The sequence below is a fragment of the Gracilinanus agilis genome, chromosome 4 (genome assembly GCF_016433145.1).
Source record: "Gracilinanus agilis isolate LMUSP501 chromosome 4, AgileGrace, whole genome shotgun sequence".
NCBI classification, from domain to species: Eukaryota; Metazoa; Chordata; class Mammalia; order Didelphimorphia; family Didelphidae; genus Gracilinanus; species Gracilinanus agilis.
In genome coordinates, this window is record NC_058133.1 from 32,385,556 (window position 1) to 32,403,509 (window position 17,954).

The 17,954-nt window shown below is 53.4% G+C and overlaps 1 protein-coding gene across 1 annotated transcript; it reads left to right on the forward strand.

Moving 5' to 3' along the window:
* POMGNT1 (protein O-linked mannose N-acetylglucosaminyltransferase 1 (beta 1,2-)) lies at positions 1–16,375 on the forward strand. The gene is made up of 22 exons (XM_044672894.1): positions 1–114; positions 297–477; positions 777–891; positions 978–1,096; positions 2,869–2,934; positions 3,020–3,133; positions 3,283–3,400; positions 3,600–3,698; positions 3,949–4,076; positions 4,495–4,565; positions 4,865–4,940; positions 7,258–7,341; positions 7,430–7,471; positions 7,630–7,688; positions 8,049–8,121; positions 8,228–8,356; positions 8,616–8,741; positions 14,957–15,021; positions 15,143–15,187; positions 15,268–15,403; positions 15,608–15,717; positions 16,200–16,375. The coding sequence occupies exons 2-22, from the start codon at positions 358–360 to the stop codon at positions 16,291–16,293; spliced, it is 1,989 nt and encodes a 662-aa protein (XP_044528829.1). The 5' UTR covers positions 1–114; positions 297–357; the 3' UTR covers positions 16,294–16,375.
* Positions 16,376–17,954: the final 1,579 nt, after the last annotated feature.

Consider the following 17,954-nt stretch of genomic DNA (forward strand, 5'->3'; position numbering starts at 1 on the left):
CATTTAGTTCGGGACTCATCCGCTTCTGCCTCTGCCGCCGCCGCTGCCGCTGCTGTCGACCCTGAGCCTGCAGGGCCGCGCGGGGCTGCGCTGGGCGGGCGCCCCCTGTCGGCCGTGAGTGCACGGAAAAAGGAGGGGGCGCGGGAGGGGGCGTCGCTGGGGCTGGGAGGGGGGGCCGCGCCCACTGCAGGGTCCCCTCGGGAGCCTTGGGGGCTAAAACTGGCTGCCCAGTGTGGGGCCATCCAGCACGCTCTGCAGGACCGCGCCCTCACGCCCCGCCCCCCGCACGCCCCCAGGTGCAATGACTGGGGTCCCCGGGAGGCCCCAGTGAGGAGTCTGGCCCCGGCCACTCCGGGCATGGACGAGTGGAAACCCGGGCCCTCGGGGAAGCCCTTCGGGGCCAGAAAGAAGCGGGGCTGGTACCTGGCCTGGAAGTACCGGCTGACGAACCAGCGCTTAGTGCGGCGCCTCTGCCAGGTGAGGTGGGAGCAGCCGGCCCCGCCCCCTCAGCTGGAGGGGGGGCCCAGCTGGGGGGCAGAGCCAAGGGGACCACCCCCACCCCCCATTCCGGCAGAGGGGACTCCAAAGCAGGAAAGCCACGTTGTAGCAGCTGCAAGGGGAGGGGGAGAGCCTCCCCAGGGCTGGCCCCTAAGGCTCAAATCCTGGAGCCCTCTACCCCACACACAAACACATTTGAGTCTGAGGAAGTGGCCGAGGGGGCCGGGATTCCCTCTCCTCTGCCCGCCTGCCCCCTGTAACTGCCCCTTGTCCCGCAGACCGTGGCCGTGCTCTTTCTTCTCATCACTGTCCTCGTTAACATCAAGCTGATCCTGGACACACGCAGAGCTGTCATCGAGGATGGCGAGGACTTGGAGGCAGAGCAGGACTACGGTTTGAGGGTGGCACTGTGGAGGGGGGGGGGTCAAGCCTGAGGAGGAGGGTTGGGGGGGGGCCTGACCTCTTCCCTTGTTCCCTAGAAGAGACTCTGCAACGTCAGGAGCCCCCAAGACGAGGTGCCTCTGGCCCCCACAGGGTGCTGGATGTGGAGGTCTACTCAAGCAGGAGCAAAGTCTATGTGGCTGTGGACGGCACCACGGTGAGTAGGGGGGACCTTACCAGCACCCACTCTGAGTCCTAGGCCCCACTTGTGCACTCTCAAGCTTCCCATCCCCAGGAAGGCCCTGGCAGCTTGAGAGGGAATTTTCCCAGTGAAATAGCCTGAGGCAGTGATGGGCAAACTACACTGGTGGGCCAGATGCCAGATGCAACCCCCTGAAATGTTCTATCCCTATCCAGCCCAGTGACATTATTTCTAATTTGACTAATACAATGAGTAAGATACAATACAATGAAACTTCGAAAGAGTTGCCTTAGAAACAGACTGACAGATGAGCATTTTTTTTCCTTTGGGCCCCTCTTTAAAAAGTTTGCCCATCACTGGCCTGAGGGTTAGACCTTAGGGCAGCAGATCCTCAAGGAATCCCCTGCCTGGCCAGGGAGCCCCTTACTTGGCTCCTCAGCTACTTGCCTGGCTGAGGGAGCCCTTGTCTCTACAAAAACCAGTAAAGCAGCATCAAAGCAGCTGCAAGAGGAGGAGGGGCCTGGGGAGACCTTCCCAGAAGTCTAGGAGGGCAGGACTGAGGGGGCAGGCTGTCATTCCTGTAGCACCTTCTGGAGGGAAGCAGATAGAAGGTTTAGGCCCTGCTCACACCTTAGGAGAGGAAATGAGACAGCAGGAGGCTGGAGTTCTGACCTAACTGGCAGGGTAACTCCTTCCCATCTGGGAACCTCAGTCCCTTCCTCTGTATAAATGGAAGGAGGAACAAGTCTGTTCACTGAGGAGGTGGTGCTGTCACTGCCACCGAGGTCTGTGAGAGGGAAGTGTCTTCCAGGAATGAAGGAGAGCCTGGCAGAGGCCCAGGGATGGGAGTGCCACAGCATGTCGGGGAGCAGCCAAAAGGCCCCCTTTGGAATATAGACCATGACCAAGGGGAGGGATGCCTTGTCTGGGAAGGTGGTTGGAATTTCAATGGCAGGAGTGAGTGCCCACTTTATTCTAAAAGTAGGAGGGAGCCACAGAAGCTTCTTGTGCAGGGGATTGATGTGGTCAGGAGAATCTGCCTCAGGAAGAGTGTTTGGGCAGCTGAGAGGAGTCAATCAACTCTGATTAAGTGCCTACTCTTCCAGGCACTGAGGGAAGAATGGAAGCAGGGAGATCAGTAGGAGACCATGCAATAGCCAAGGAGAAGAGGGGGAGGCTCCAAAGAGGGAGGGAGGTCCCTCGGGTCATTGGTAGAACAACAGCTTCTCTCTAGGCCTTTTTCTCATGGAGTCTGGCTTGGCCCCCCCTTCACCCCTCAGGCTGTCCTCTCTTATGTCCTGGCACCAGGGATAGCCTGATCCCTCCAAGGAGGCCACTGGGCTCTATGAGGTAGAAAAGGGGAAGAATAAGACCCTTGCCCAGGGTCACCCAGCAAATCGGATTAAGATTAGAAAGTAGTAGCAGCAGTGGTAACAGCAGTAGTCATAGGATGAATGCTGCTGAGAATAGTCTGCTTTACCATGCTCCCTAAAGTGTTTGCAGAGAGTTTAGGTGTAAGTTTTCCCATTTGGGCATTACCCCTCCCCACTACATCACAAAAAGTCAGGGCTGCTCATTGTTTTCAGAGGACAGGGGGATGCCAGACCAGGACAAAGAACTAGATTCAAATTCTGGCAATCATGCTCTTTATAAACTGTGGGACTCTGAGCAACTCACTTCACCTTCCTGGCCTCAGTTTCCCCATTTATAAAATAAAGATGGGCAGGGGTCCTTCGGCCTCTGTCTGCTATCTGCCTCACTCGTCTCACCAGTTGCCAACTCCACAGGTCCTGGAAGATGAGGCTCGGGAGCAGGGAAGAGGCATCCATGTCATTGTTCTTAACCAGGCCACGGTGAGACCTGGCTCGTGTTGGGGGGCCTGGGCCCTGTAGCTGGGTGCTGGAGCCTCACTTGGCTTCTCCCCACTCAATTCCTCAGGGCCATGTGATGGCAAAAAGGGTGTTTGACACATATTCCCCCCATGAAGATGAGGCCATGGTTCTCTTCCTCAACATGGTGGCCCCTGGACGGGTGATCATCTGTACTGTCAAGGTCAGTGTGCCTGCCCTGTCCTTGGTTCTGAGCCAGCCTCCTCATGATCCTGGCCTCCGCTGGTCTGGGTGCAGGGAAGGAGCCAGGGCATGGGGATGGGCTGTCTCTGAGGCTCAGGGGGCTCATGCTGGACCCAATCTGACCCCTAGGACGAGGGCTCATTTCATCTTAAGGATACAGCGAAGGCCCTCCTTCGGAGCCTGGGCAGCCAAGCAGGCCCAATGCTGGGCTGGCGGGATACTTGGGCCTTTGTCAGCCGAAAGGGAGGTAAGATGACAGATTCTGCCTTACTGCCCCTCCCCTCTCACCCACTTAAGGCTTGGCCCAGGGCCTGGGGGCAGCTGAGGCTGCAAAGAAGCCTCGGGATAGGCCAGAACGGGGTAAGGGGGACCAGTCAGGAAGGAGGACCCCAGGGTGCTTGAGGCCAAGAATTGGGTCTTTCTCCTCACACTCTCTGCCTCAACAGGTGCTGTCCTTGGTGAGAAACACTCCAAATCCCCTACTCTGTCTTCATGGGGGGAGCCCATCCTTCTGAAGACGGACATCCCGCTGAGCTCAGCTGAAGGTGGGGAATGGGGGGAGCCAGCCAGGCTGTGGCTGAGATTGGAATGTTGGAAACTGGAAGAGAAATTTTGAGGTCCATGGGGCTAGGAGCATTCCTGGAGCCCAAGACTACTGGATACCTGGGCTGAGCCCCTGGGGGAGTTGGGACCTGAGGATAGAGCTCCGGAGGCTGGAGAGGTCCTGCCCTCTGGCCTGGCCTGAGGGATGGGAAGACGGGGTGCCCCAGACCAAATCCCTTCTGTGCCCCTCAGAGGCAGAATGTCACTGGGCAGACACTGAGCTAAACCGTCGTCGAAAACGCTTCTGCAGCAAAGTAGAGGGTTATGGGAGTGTGTGCAGCTGTGGGGACCCCACCCCCATTGAGTTCAACCCTGACCCGGTGAGTGGGCAGAAAGCCCAGGGAAGGGATCTGGGAGGAAGGGGTTATTTCAGGAGATGGGGTCTGAGCCAAATCTTGCTTGTTCAGGGAGTGGGGAGAGGAGATGGGCTTGGGCTGGAGGAACAAACCAAGGCCATCAGGGACAAACGGGGAGATAAGTACAAATCTACAGTGGTGGGTCTGGGCCCTCCTTCCTATGGACATCCCCTCCAATAGTGCAGATCTCACCCCTTCTATGCCTACCCATCCTGGTTCACAAGGCCCTCCCATAAGCCTCACCTCTGAAGTAAGAATAATTCCCAGGTCACACTCAAAGTTCATACAAGGCTCCCCGATACTGGAACCTTTTCCTTTGGGAAGGAGAGGCCTCAGTGGGGCTGAGTTTTGTTCTTCCTTCCTTCCCCCCATCCTCTAACAGCTTCCCAACAATAAGGTTGCCAATGTGCCTGTGGCAGTCATTGCAGGAAACCGGCCTAACTACCTGTACAGGTGAGCCCAGGGGAGGGAGATGGGCCCACCCCTCTGAAAAGGGAAGCCCAGGAGGAGGGCTGGCCCTCCTCACCTATACAGTGAGCTCCGGGGAAGGCCACAGCTCTCCTGATCTGGGCAGAGCCTCAGGGAGGAGATGGGCCCACCTACCTATGTGGGGACCTCAGGGGGAAGGGCTGGCCCTCCTTATGGTAGCATAAGGGAAGAGGCCAGACCTGTCTGCAGGCACCAGCACCGGCAATCTAGAAATGTGTTTTGTGGAGCACTGATGTCTGCTTCCCATTGCCTGGTTTTCCTAGGATGCTGCGTTCTCTCCTCTCTGCTCAGGGTGTGAACCCCCACATGATAACGGTCTTCATCGATGGCTACTATGAGGTAGGTTCTGGGGTCACAGTTGAGTGAAGATGTGGAGCCCCAAGCAGCTTGGCCTGGTCAGAGGGTCTGGATTCAAGTCTGGCTTTGATTCTTACTAGTTGTATGACCTTAGACAAGTCGTGATTCCCCTGAGTAAACAGAAGAGCTTCTCCTTAATGGCCCTTCTGAGTTGGAGTCTGGGGAGCCCAAAGCTAGCACACTTTCCTTATGTTGTGGAAGGATGTTGGTTGTATAGGCAGAACACTCAGCTTCGAATCGCAGCTTCCAGGCTCAGGCTCTGCATCTGTAAAATGGGCATTTTCACTCCTTCTGCTCCTCTCCTGATGCCAGTGGGAAGCCTCAGGAGAGGCAGGGACTGAGCCCTAGAGAGGCAGAGCCCTCAACTCCCACCTGCAGGGAGCTAGTATTCCCCCTTAGAAGATGGGTTCACCAATGCAGCCAGGAGTCAGCAGCCATTTGTGGCTGGGCACTGGCGATACAGCCCCTGCCCTCCGGGGCACATGCATGTAGATGCCAGGCTATCTTAAGGGGAGGCACCAGGGAAAGCCTCATGGAGAAGGAGGAACTTGAGCTGAGCCTCGAAGGACACGAGGGATTCAGAGAGGAAGAGAAAAAGGGCAGCATGCCAGGCAGAGGAGCAGCCCGTGCAAAGGTACCAGGGCAGGAGAAAAGAATAGCAAGAAGTCCTGTTGGGCTGCACTGCCCAGGACAGGAAAAGAAGTCATGAGCAGTGAGGCTAAAAAGCAGATCAAAGGGCTTTGAACCCAAACAGGCATTTTTGTTTGATTCTAGAGATGAGAGGAAGCCCTAGGGTTTGCCAAAGGTCGGGGGCAACATGGGCAGACGTGGCAGGACGGCTAAGGGGAGGCTTGATTGGAGTGGAAGAGTCTTGAGGCAGGCAGGCCCCCCAGCAGCCTGGCATAAGAGTCCAGGAAGAAGATCTGTGTCAGGGCACAGGGACAGTGGCAGAGGAGAGAATGGGGTCATTTGGAGAAACATCAGGAAGGCAAAAGAAATGAGTTTTGGAAACTGATTGGACCTAAGGGATGAGGGATAGGGAGAAGTCAAGAATGACCCCCCCAGGCTGCCAGCCTGGGGGACTAAGGAGGGAGATGCCCTAGACAGGAAGATGGGAGGATTGGGAATCTGCTCCACATTTGCTTTCTTGGAGCCTCATCACCATACTGACTCATACAGAGCTTCTGATCCACTCAGACCCCCAGATCCTTTTCAAAACAAAAACTAACTGTCCATACCTTTCCCTTCATGAAGCTGATTTTTTCAATTCCGAGTACAAGACTTGACATTTATCCCTAGTGAATTCCATCTCATTCAGTGTAGTGTGGTCCTCCAGAGGGTGAAGATTCCTCATCTTTTTGGTCTTGTGGCCCTGGGGGCAGTAGTCTGCAATTCTCTGCACTTCGTATCAGAACCATATGGCTAAATGCGTAAGACAAAATACAAACCCTTCTAAAGGACACAGGTTCTACTAGGATTCTGTTATTATAAGAGTTTTGGTTTTTTTAAGCCCAGGAACCCCCAGTTACTGTCCTCTGCTCTAGGCTATCTTTGAGGCCCTTTTGGAGCCTGACTGATATCTGGAGGGTTTCCTCTGCCCCAGCTGGGGCCATCTGCAACACTGAGAAGCAGGTCAGGTCTACCTTTGGCCTTCTTCCAAGTCATCATTAGATGGTTGAGCATCAGGGCAAGCAGCCATCCCTGGAGCCCTGAGTGGCGTGGAGACCTCCCCAGCTGACCCAGAGCTCCTTATGACTGCTCTTCGAGTTCAGCTGGTTCTGAATGAATCTAATCGTTCTTTCATCTTAACTCCTCTCAGTAGAGAGCTATCAAAGATTCTTGAGCAGAAGTTAAGGTCAGGGAAGGACTTTAGGAAGATTATTTTGGCCCCTGGGTGGAGAAGACGGGAAAGATAGGGAGGCTGAATTAAGATATCTCAACCATCTGGATGAGAGTCCATGAGACCTCGAGGGGACATGAAGGGGAGTGGCTGTGGGTTGAATGTGGGAAATGTAGAGGTTAAATCCACAAATCCACAAGACTTGGCCTAAAATGGGAGGAGTGGAGGCAGGAGGGTACCTCTGAGGCTGGGTTAGAGGTTCCAAATGTTAGGGGGGTGGATGTTCATTTCTTTGAAGAGCCCCAGTGTGAAGCCATCAGAAGTTTAGAGGTTTCGGTCCTGGGAGCCAACTAGGTAGAGCCAGTAATCGATGCTAGGTTGGAGGTGAGGTCCTGTTGGAGATCGGGGTTGGGGGCAATGAGTGGCCCGGACTGCTTACTGGCCTCTTCCACCCCACAGGAGCCCATGGATGTGGTGGCCCTATTCGGTTTGAAGGGAATTCAGCACACACCCATCAGCATCAAGAATGCCCGAGTGTCCCAGGTACTGATTGAGACAGGGGTAGGGCTAGGGATAGAAAGGCTGAGGCCAGGCACCTACTCAGGGCCTTCTCGCCTTCCTTTGCACCCAGCATTACAAGGCCAGCCTCACCGCCACCTTCAACCTCTACCCTGTGAGTATGGATAGCTCCCAGGAAGGGAGGGAAGAGTACCCCTGAGTTCCCGACCAGAGATAATGGGGCAGCTTTGTTGCCTGGGGCCAGGGAATGCCAGGGATGGGAGTCAGCCTTCAGCCTCTGCCAACCCATTGCATCTCCCATCCTGTCCCCAGGAGGCAAAGTTTGCTGTGGTCCTAGAAGAGGACTTGGACATTGCTGTTGATTTCTTCAGGTGAGGGCCCATGCCTCTGGTCATGGCCCTGGTGGCTGCCCTAGCAGGGTCCCCATTCCTCAGGGCAGCCTGGAGCCACAGGGCCAGGCCAGTCTAGGGCAGGGGGACATCCCAGGACATGGTGTGGTTGGCCTCCAGATGCTTCAGGAGAGCAGAGCAAGCTGGAGTGGGCCAGGAAGGAAGGCTTCCTGGGGCTCAAGAGGAAGGGAGAAGAGTGCCCAAGACTTTGTTCCTCCTTTCTGTATTGGTCTGGCCCTGGTGGGATGGGCTGGGCTGGGCTGAATGTACTGAGGATATGGGGACTAGCCAGAGAAAGGGGAGGACCTCTGAGGCTCAGGGACCTCCTTCCCTCCCTTTCAGTTTCCTCAGTCAGTCCATCCACCTGCTGGAGGAAGACGAGTCGGTCTACTGTATCTCTGCCTGGAATGATCAGGTGGGACCTGGCCTGGGTCAGGGTTTGGGGGAAGAGAGCCTTGGTATGTGGGGTGGGTCCATATTTTAGCCCCACCAGGACTGACAGTCTGGCCTGGCCCCCCCAGGGCTATGAGCACACAGCTGAAGACCCAGCCCTGCTGTACCGAGTGGAGACCATGCCTGGCCTGGGCTGGGTGCTCAGGAAATCCCTGTATAAGGACGAGCTGGAGCCACGTTGGCCCACACCGGAGAAGGTAAGACCCCCCAATCCAGATACCTCCTTCTTCTGGGGCCTTGAAAAAAGACTCCCCCATTGTTACCTAGCTCCCTTCACTGCAGCTCTGATGACCTCATTTACCCTGTGCCTTGGTCATTTCCCTGTCCCGCCTTAGTGTCCTCACCGTGCCTCAGTTTCTCCGTCATACCCCAGTTTTCCTACCATCCTGGGCAGGGAAGGGAGAGTGCTAGGAAGGGGCAAGGATGAGTCACAGCATGGGGCCTCCCTCTCCTCAGCTCTGGGACTGGGACATGTGGCTGCGGATGCCAGAACAGCGCCGAGGTCGCGAGTGCATCATTCCCGACGTTTCCCGTTCCTACCACTTTGGCATCGTGGGCCTCAACATGAATGGTTACTTCCACGTGAGTGAGATAGGTGCTTGTATCCACACAAGTCAGCAAGGGAACCATGACCCCATGTGATGAATCCATTTCAATCAGCATTGATTGAGCACCTGCTGTGTGCCAGGCACTGGCCAAGGAGAGAGCATGAGACTGTCCTTGGCCTCGGGTTCCTTAGATTCTGCTGGAGAAAACATTGCCAGATGAGGCAAAAGAAGCTCATCTGAGAAGGCAGAAGAGAGACATCTGGGAGGAGAACCAAGGAATCCTATGTGAAAGAGGGGTCCTGAGCCTCACCTTGAAGGCACACAGGGATTCTGAGGGGCCAAAGGAGGCCAGGAAGCCATCCTGGGGCCTGGGATAATTTGTGGAGGTGGACAAAATCAAAGCCAGGACTAGGTCAGGCTACCTCTGGAGGATAGGAAGGGGAAACCTGAGAAGGCTCTTGAGAGCCTCTGGCTCTTCTTCATGGATCCTAGAACTTTTGAAGACTTTTGGTCAGGACAATGCCTCAGTCTGACCTGAATGTCTTAGGAATATTAGCCCAATAGCTTTAAGGAACACTGAGTGGAGGCAGAGAGACCCCTGAGGAGGCTGGTCCTGCGTGGAGGGTCTTTCAGGCAGGAAGAACAGGCTTATCACCTATTGGATATTGGGGATGGGGAGACAGACAGAAATAGAGCCAAGGAAGGCACCAAAGTCATGAGTGAAGCCTGGTAACTAGAAGAATGGATGGGAAGTTAGAGCTGGGATAGGGAGAGTGGGGATGGCAGAGCAGGGGGAGATGATGAGGCCCATTTCAGACACGTTGAATCTGAGGTGCCTGTGGGGACATCCAAATCGAGAGGCCTGAAGCACAGGAAGGGGAGTTTGGGACTGGATCTCCATTGGCCATTTTGTTCTCTCTTAGTCTGAAGATCATTTTCTTAGGAGAGAAAAGCAAAGTAACAGTTGAGCAATCAAAATTTTTCAAACTGTTTTGTGCCAGGCACTATGCTAAGCCCTGAGGATACAAAAAGAGGCCAAAGATGGCACCTGAGCTCCAGGAGCTCACAGTCCACAGGCAAACAGAAAAGTATAAAGCAGGCTCTAGACAGGACAAATAGAAAGTCATTAACAGAAGAAAGGCCCTGGAATTAAGAAGGGCTGGAGAAAGCTTCCTATAGAGCAGGGGTCGGCAACCTTTTTAGCCGTGAGAGCCATAAACGCCACATTTTTTAAAATGTAATTTCGTGAGAGCCGTACAGTGCTCACAGTGCCGCTCCTGTAACAGCGCCTGAAAAAAATGGACTTTATGGCTCCTGCAGAAAGAGCCATATGTTGCCCACCCCTGCTATAGAGGGTGAGATCTTAGATCTTAACTGGGGCTTAAAAATAATCAGGAAGGTCAGGGGTTAGAGCAGAGGAGAGAGAAGGTTCCAGGCAGAGGGAACAACCAGAGAAAATGTTTGATACCAAGAGGTGAGGGTCTGGCCACTCCCTGGACTGAATTGTACATGTTGAGGAGTGAGTCGTAAGGACACTGGATAGATAGGAGAAGCCAGGTCTTGGAGGGCTTGAAATGCCAAACAGCATTTTGTTTTTGTTCCAGGAGGCAATGGGGAACCACTGGAGTTTACTGAGTAGGGGGTGACATGGTCTGGCCTTTAGTGGCTGAGTGGTTTGGAGTGGGGAGAAACTTGAGGCTGGTAGACCCACCTGCAGGTTATTGCAGCAATTGAGGCATGAGGTAATGAGACTGGCAGTGTCAGAGGAGAGAAGCAACCAATTGGCTATCGGGGATAAGAGAGTAAGGAGGAGTCCAGGATGATTTCAAGGTTGTGAGCTTGAGGGACTGGGAGGAAGGCTGTGCCCTCTACAAGGAGGAAGGGGAAAAGATAATGAGTTCTAGGGACATGATTTGAGTTTTCCAGTTCAAGCCATCTGAAAGGCAGCTGAAAGGAGGCAGCTGGGTGGCTCAGTGGATTGAGAGCCAGGCCCAGAGATGGGAGGTCCTGGGTTCAAATGTGACCTCAGACACTTCCCAGCTGTGCGACCCTGGGCAAGTCACTTAAACCCCATTGCCTAGCCTTTACCACTCTTACACAGTATTGATTCTAAGACAGAAGGTAAGGGTTTTTTTTGTTTGTTTGTTTGTTTGTTTGTTTTTTTAAGGCAACTGGAAATGTGAGATTAGGGACTAGCAGAGAGCTTGGGGCATTCTAGGTAGATTTGAGAATCAAGATAATGAAATCCATGGGAGCTAATGAGATCACCACCTGGAATAGTCTAGAGGAAGAAGAGAAGGGAGCCCAGGACAGAACCTTGAGAGCATGATCTGGAGGATCCAGCCTAGGAGGCAGAGAAGGAGTCAGATTGGTAGGAGGAGAACCAGAAAACCCAAATACTCAGAGGGAAGAGAATGGCAAGGATAAAAGAGTGACCAGCAGTGTCAGAGGCTGCAAAGGAGGGAGAAGGATGGAGAAAAGGCCACTGGATTTGGCAATCAGGAGATCACTGATAACATTGGAGAAGGCAGTTTTGATAGAATGATAAGATCAGAAACCAGATTAAGTGGAAGAAGAGGATTAACAGGAGAGAAAGTGGAGGCACCTGTTGTAGACAGCCTTTTAGAGGAGTTTAGCTACATGGACCTATTAATAGTTAGCATGGATGAAAGGTTTTCAGGATAGGGGAGACATGGGCATGTTTGTAGGCAGCAGGAAATAAGCCAGGAGCTTTGCCTTCCTTCCATTCTCTGTGATCATTGTCACATCCACCCCAGCCAGGCATCCTATCCCTTCTTTGGGCTTTTTCCGACTCCAGTGTTGCTCAAGATGTCCCTTTTTGTTGTTGTTGGCATCCATCCTCAGTCTCAGCTTCCTCTAGGCTTTCATGCCCTAGAATACCATTCTTTTTTCTTTTTCTAAAGTTTTACTGATGCCTTTTGTTTTTTATCCAAGAGTCATTTCCGGATACATAATTCCTCCTCCCATTTTGAGCCTTCTTAGAGAAAGAGCTAAGCCAGATCAGATATATTCAGTGATTTATGCCACATCCTATACCCATAGTTCATCATCTCTTCATAACAGAGGGAGGTATGTTCTCCCTAACACCTGTCCTCTGGCACAATTCTTAAAGGATTGGGCCTCAAGTTTTCTATTTGTTTTCCACATTTTGACTTTCCATCCTCTGTACTTTTTAGATTGATTTGGTCACCAAGTGCCTTGTGCATCCCCAATGCTTCCTTCAGATAAACTCTTTCCCTTTTCCTTTCTTAGCAGAATCATTTGTATTTTCAGAGCTTCCTTCTTGGGAACTTAGCCTCTTCCCTCTTGGGCTAATTTTAGGGTATGAGATCTTACATAATCTTTGTCTGGACACATTTTAAATCATCTCTCTCAAAATCTCAGGTCCTTGTCAAACTACTGGGCTTTCCTCTCATTTCCCCTTACTTCTCCTTTTGGCTGTGATCAGGTCCAAAGCAGCAGTTTCCTCCCTCATTTCTTCTATCTTTAAGAAGGAAGAAGTTGTTAGTTAGAACCAGCTAGAATCAGCAGGGTTTGAACAGGTGTCGAAGACCACAGGTTTTATCACTGGCATTCTTCTTGGATATTTTTTTCCTAGTAATTACTACTTTGTTTCTGCCATTCTTATGTTTTCTCTTGGAGTCCCGGATTTGGTAGACCTAAGTAAGGCAGGGGAAGGGGGGACCCCATGGTTTTTGCCCTTTCCCTCTTAACAAAATGGTTCCTGGTATGTGGGGAGTGGACATTTCTGCAGCAACAATGGGCCAACTATGGCTCACCCCCAAGGAAAAGGGGCTTATCAGCAGCTGATTGATGCTGTGACAGATGCCAAGGCATTTTTCATGCAACTTGGAGTCTGTAGGGTGGTGGCTGGCAGAAGTGGTGACTGCCTACTTTCCTGCTCATGGCACTAGCCATTGGCCAGTGTGAGTTGCAGCAGCTGATCAGAGCCACTTTGGATTCCCAGCCAGTCAGTCGTCCTTCACAGGGGACATTTCAGACAGCAGCTGGTCTGAGCAGCTTGGCCTCTCCTCTTGCCTGCTGGGGCTGCTGGCCAGCCAGACTTGGGACAGTTGCCCCTCTTGCCTCCCAGTAGCTGATGCTGCCTCCTGTTGGATGTCACAGACCATGACAGTAGGCTGCTGCACAAGATCTCTTTTGCATTTGGTGAGAGAAGAGGTTCTTCAGGGAGGAGCTGAGTGATGTGTACTTGGTGATGGGCAAAGGGACATGCTCACAGCCTTGCTGCTGCTCCCTCAGGACCCTGCCCTCCACCTTGCTGCTAAACCCTCTGGACCTTAGGACCTCATTCCTCACCTGGCTCCCGTACTCAAAGGACCACCAAGTCTTCCCTATTTCTTTCTTCAGTGAAAACAAGTTTTATCATTTTTTTCTATTACCAAGATTTCCCTCACCCTCCATATAACCATCCCATATAATAAACTTATTTTTAAAGAAAAGGGGTGGGGGTGGGGAAGCCCAGCAAAACTATTAGGAAATTGATTGTGAAGTTTTTATGCCCTAATATGTGACCATTTTTGTGTGTGAAGGTGCCACATACAACTGATGAAAAGGTACACTCCTTTCTATTTCCATTCCATTCTCTCCAAAGGCTTAGCATATCTCAATTTTCTAAAATTCTCTTCATTTTCTTCTTGCATATTTATTTTATGGTTAGATTTATCTGGTTCTGAGCAGGGAAAGTAGAGGTCTTGTGCTAGTATAGTTTCATCAGTAATTTCCTCCTGTAACTGGGTAACTTTTCCTTTAAGAATCTAGATGCTCCTCTGTTTGATATGTATTTTAGGTATGGGTATTATTCCATTGTCTATGATGCCTTTTAACGAGATGTGAAGCTGACGAAATGTGGAGAAAGTCTTTCAATCTCTCCTAACCAAGGACCTTCTGGCACCCCTGCAGAGGTGGAAGTGGGGAGCAGCAAGCGTGGCCCATGGTCCTGCTTTCATGTTCTGTGGCCACTATGGTCATTGTGTATGCTGTTTTCTGGGCTCTGCTGACTTCTGTCTGCCTCAGTTCGTGTAGGTTTCCCTATGATTCCTTGTTCTTGTCACTCTGATCACTTCTTAGAGCACAAGAAGACAGTGTCACCACATCATTCTGTCTGCCCTGTCCCTGAAACCCCCTATTTGGGTTGTCTTTTCCAATGAAAGGGAGCCTCTTGAGAGCTGGCATTATCCTATGTTTTTCCTATTTGTATTCTAGTTCTTAGCACAGTGCATGGCATACAGTAAGCACTTGATAAATGTGCTTGCTTTCATTCTTCTTCCCATGTAAACCATCTTCAGTCTACTTTTACTGGCCCTTGTGAGGTGAACTCCATCCCTGGCCCAGAGGCCAGCAAGTCTGGATTTTAAATTGTGGCCCAGAATTCCCACTGCCTTTGTCAGGCACCATCTTCTTGGGCTTCAGAAGTCTTCAGGGGGCAGAAGTGGGAGTTTAGTGCCTCCAGGGTTCCTTTGTTTGTCCCCGTGTGAATCAGAAGTAATATCTGGGGAGGTCCATGGGGGACCTTGAACTTGTTTTCTCAGGCAGACAAATAGTGACCAGGATAGGGACATCACATCTTCCCCCTGACCCGTCCTGGCTCCTACTTATTTTTGATCCTCATTTCTTGGAGTCCTAGAAGCAGCCTCCTCCCAAGATGGTCTGGTGTCTCCTTCTTCCCCCTAGGAAGAATCTCAGGCTTATTTAATGCTTAGTCCCTAATGTTCTCTGGGTCACATTCTTACACCAGCCTGCCTTCCTCCTCTCCCTTTCCCTTTATCTATCTGTCTTTTTTTTTGAAGCACTATTTCTCTTTTATTGAGGAAACTTTCTGTCCTCAATTTCCTCTGGGAATCCGGAGAATAGAAAAAGTCTTTTCTTCTGTGATGGGGACTCAGTCCCTTGTGCATTGCTGTGATTTGTCACCAGCAGAAACATGAATGAGGCACGTGTTTCTCCAGGTCCCTGCCCTCCTCTGCCCAACCTCTGGGTGGCTCTGGTGGCCCGCTCAGCCTGCCCTGCCCTCCCCTCAGGGCTCTGGAACCAGGCTTTATCCAGGACTCTTCCCCACCTAGATGCTAGCTTACTCAGCTGCCTTGGAGAGGCATTTAGTGGAGTTGAGTGCAAATCCAGGGATTCTTCCATCACCCCAAGGTCCCCCAGAGGCTGTTCTGAGGAAGGTTGCTTAGACAAGTCATCCCAGCCCTGACATTTGTTCCACAGGAGGCCTACTTCAAGAAGCACAAATTTAATACCGTCCCTGGTGTCCAGCTCCGGAATGTGGACAGGTGAGTGCTGGGGGGAGGGGAGTGCCCTGAGCCCCCTGGAATAGCCCTTTTCTCCCCCTGCCGCCTTGGAGTTCCCAAGTAGCCCAGGGTCACCCCCTGACCGTGCTGTCCCTCCCTCTAGCCTGAAGAAGGATGCTTATGAGGTCGAAGTCCTTCGGCTGCTCAGGTACGGGCCCTGTGTGTTGGGGGATCTGGGGGGTAGGACGAGCCGGGCCCCAGCCCTGATGGGTGAGCTCTGTCCCCCAGTGAGGCCGAGGTCCTAGACCACAGTAAGGATCCGTGCGAAGACTCTTTCGTGCCAGATACGGAGGGCCGCACGTACGTGACCTTCATCCGCATGGAGCAGGAGAATGACTTCACCACGTGGACCCAGCTTGCCAAGGTGCCCACCTGTGCCCCCACCAGGCACCTGAGCCCGGAAACCCTGGAGCCCTTCTCTCCAGTTAGGAACCCCGTGGCCTCCCTCCTCCCTTAGATCTTTCCCTGGATCTGCCATCCCAAGCTAGGCTGCAGGAGGGAGTCAGGCAAGGCTGGGGGAGCAGACGTGTAGGGGCAGCCCAACTGGACTCTACCTCTCTGCCCCCAGTGCCTGCACATCTGGGACCTGGATGTCCGAGGCAACCACCGGGGCCTGTGGAGACTCTTCCGGAAGAAGAATCATTTCCTAGTGGTTGGCGTCCCAGCCTCTCCGTACTCGTGAGTAACTGGAGGGCCTCTAGCCTAGGGAAGGTTCAGCCAAGGTGCATCCAGGGGGAGGCCGGCAGGACCTGCCTTGTTCTCCTTGTCCCATACGGCAGAACCCAGAGCAGCAGAGGGAGATGCACAGAGCACGAAATGAGAGCTGCCTGCCAGGGATGAGTTCCCTGTCTTTGTCTTCTTTTTTTTAAACCCTTCCCTCCCATCTTAGAATCAGTTCTGTGTATTGAGGCAGAAGAGCAACAAGGGCTAGGCAATGGGAGTAAAGTGACTTGTCCAGGGTCACCCAGCTAGGAAGTGTCCGAAGCCACATTTGCACCCAGGACCTCCAGTCTCTATCCACAGAGCCACCCAGCTGCCCATCCTGTCCTTGTCTTCAGGCAGAGACTTGAGACCTCTGTTGGGTTTTTGCTCACAAATGGGTTGGAGCTCCAAGAGCCTGAGGCCCCCCTGAACCCTGTCCACCCCCCATTTCCTCTAAGGGTGAAGAAGCCACCATCAGTGACTCCCATCTTCCTGGAGCCACCAGCAAAGGAGGAGGGCGGGGGGCCCGGAGGAGCCATGGAGCAGACATGAGGGAGCCGCCTGCCAGGCTGGGCCCAGGGAAGCCCCCCGGAGCCCACACTCCCATCAGCCTCTGCGGAGGCCTGGAACCCTTTTAACCCAAGACTGTTTACTAACTCCCCGGGGAGGGGGAAAGGGAGGAGATGCCCCTCCAGTTCTGGCCCCGAGCCCACCCCTAGCTGGGGGATTATTTATTTACTTCCTGGGGTTCTCCAAGGAGACTCTGGGGGCCCAAAACAACGCAGCTGGGGCCGCAGGCTTCACCTCCACCAGACCGAGACGGGAGCCAAGGCCAGGCCTTATGGGAGGTGTGCGGGGTGCAGTCTAACTTATTTATTGAATGTCCCAGAATATCCCCTCCTTTCCTCCTCCCACCCCCACGTGAGGCTGTTGGGGTAATCGAGGCAGCAGAGGGGACTTTTCCTGCCCATGGCGGGGGGAGGGGAATGCTCAGCTCCTCCCTGTGTGGACAGTGTCCAGAGAGGTTGCTGCCCTCTGCGGAGGGTGCACAGGTCCTCGGCTCTTGGCTCTTACTCAGGAACTGACCTCCCCGATAGGCCCAGCTCACCCGGGGCAGTGCTGCCTCTGCTCTGAGGCCGCAAGCCTGGTGTCCAGTTGGATAAACTGACTATTGATTGATTAAAAAAGGAGAAAACTCCCAACAGTGTGTGCCTTTGTGTGTCCAATTGGTGGGGAGGGAGGTGGGTGGCCAGAGCTGACCCCTGCGATCTGTTAGATGGAACCACAGACAGGGCAGGAGAGACCTCAAGGGAGGAAACTGAGGCCCAGAATGACTGCCAGGGTCTAACAGGAATGGTCTGGTGGAGCTCAGCCTTCAGGCCAGGTTCCTCAGAGGCCAGATCCAGCTCTGACCACTGTGCTACTAGGCCAGTCACAGGTTGGGGGCCTTCTGTGCTGCTACCTGGGTCTCCTGCCTGAGTTCCCCACAGCTCCCCTGGTTCTGAACCCCGTTAGAGCATTGCCCAGGCCCCACAGCCCACCCTGGCTCCCCTGAGACCCAACACCCCCGGCCTCTGGCCCCCCCATGCCAGCTGTGCTACACTTTGTTCCGTCACCACCTCTAGGCTCTGCGCCGGTGCTCCCCCCAGTCTCCATCTCGCCTCTGCCCAGTCGCCTTCCTTGACAGTCCAGTTTGGGTCTACACTGCCCTCTTGAATCCCTGCCCCACTCCTGCTGCACTGCTGACCCACAGTCTCACAGCCCTTCTGCCTGGGTCATTGAAGATTTGTTTCCCAGCCTCAACTGGACATTAAGTACTGCTTGGCCAGAGCCTATGCTCCCTCCTTATCCACCCAGCCTCCCTCACCCTCTGCAGTCTCCCATGGCTCCCTCTTGCCTCGGGCTCCTACTGACTGAAAAAAGGAGAGCTTGTGGCCCTTTGCAGAAAGTCCCCTCCCCTCCTCTCCCCTTCCTTATCTCTGCGCCTCTCCCTCGCCGTCCCCCATGGTGTGGCCTCGCTCCTCACCTGCACAGATGGCCTTGTCCATGTCCTCTTCCCCACTTTTTACCCGTTTTAATCTTTCACTCTCTATTGGCTCCTCAGTGCCTGCGTCGCCCCCCAAAAACCCTTTCCGTGGGCCTTCCATCGGCCCGGTGGCTCTTTGTAGCCTGAACTCCCCGGCCGCCTCCGCTTTCTCTCCTTTCCTGACTCC

Excerpts from the sequence above, each read along its gene's own strand:
- POMGNT1 (XM_044672894.1), top strand. The coding sequence starts at position 358 with ATGGACGAGTGGAAACCCGGGCCCTCGGGGAAGCCCTTCGGGGCCAGA. Across the intron at positions 892-977 it reads GGAGGCAGAGCAGGACTACG|AAGAGACTCTGCAACGTCAG; the intron begins GTTTGAGGGTGG and ends CTTGTTCCCTAG. Across the intron at positions 4,077-4,494 it reads TTGAGTTCAACCCTGACCCG|CTTCCCAACAATAAGGTTGC; the intron begins GTGAGTGGGCAG and ends ATCCTCTAACAG.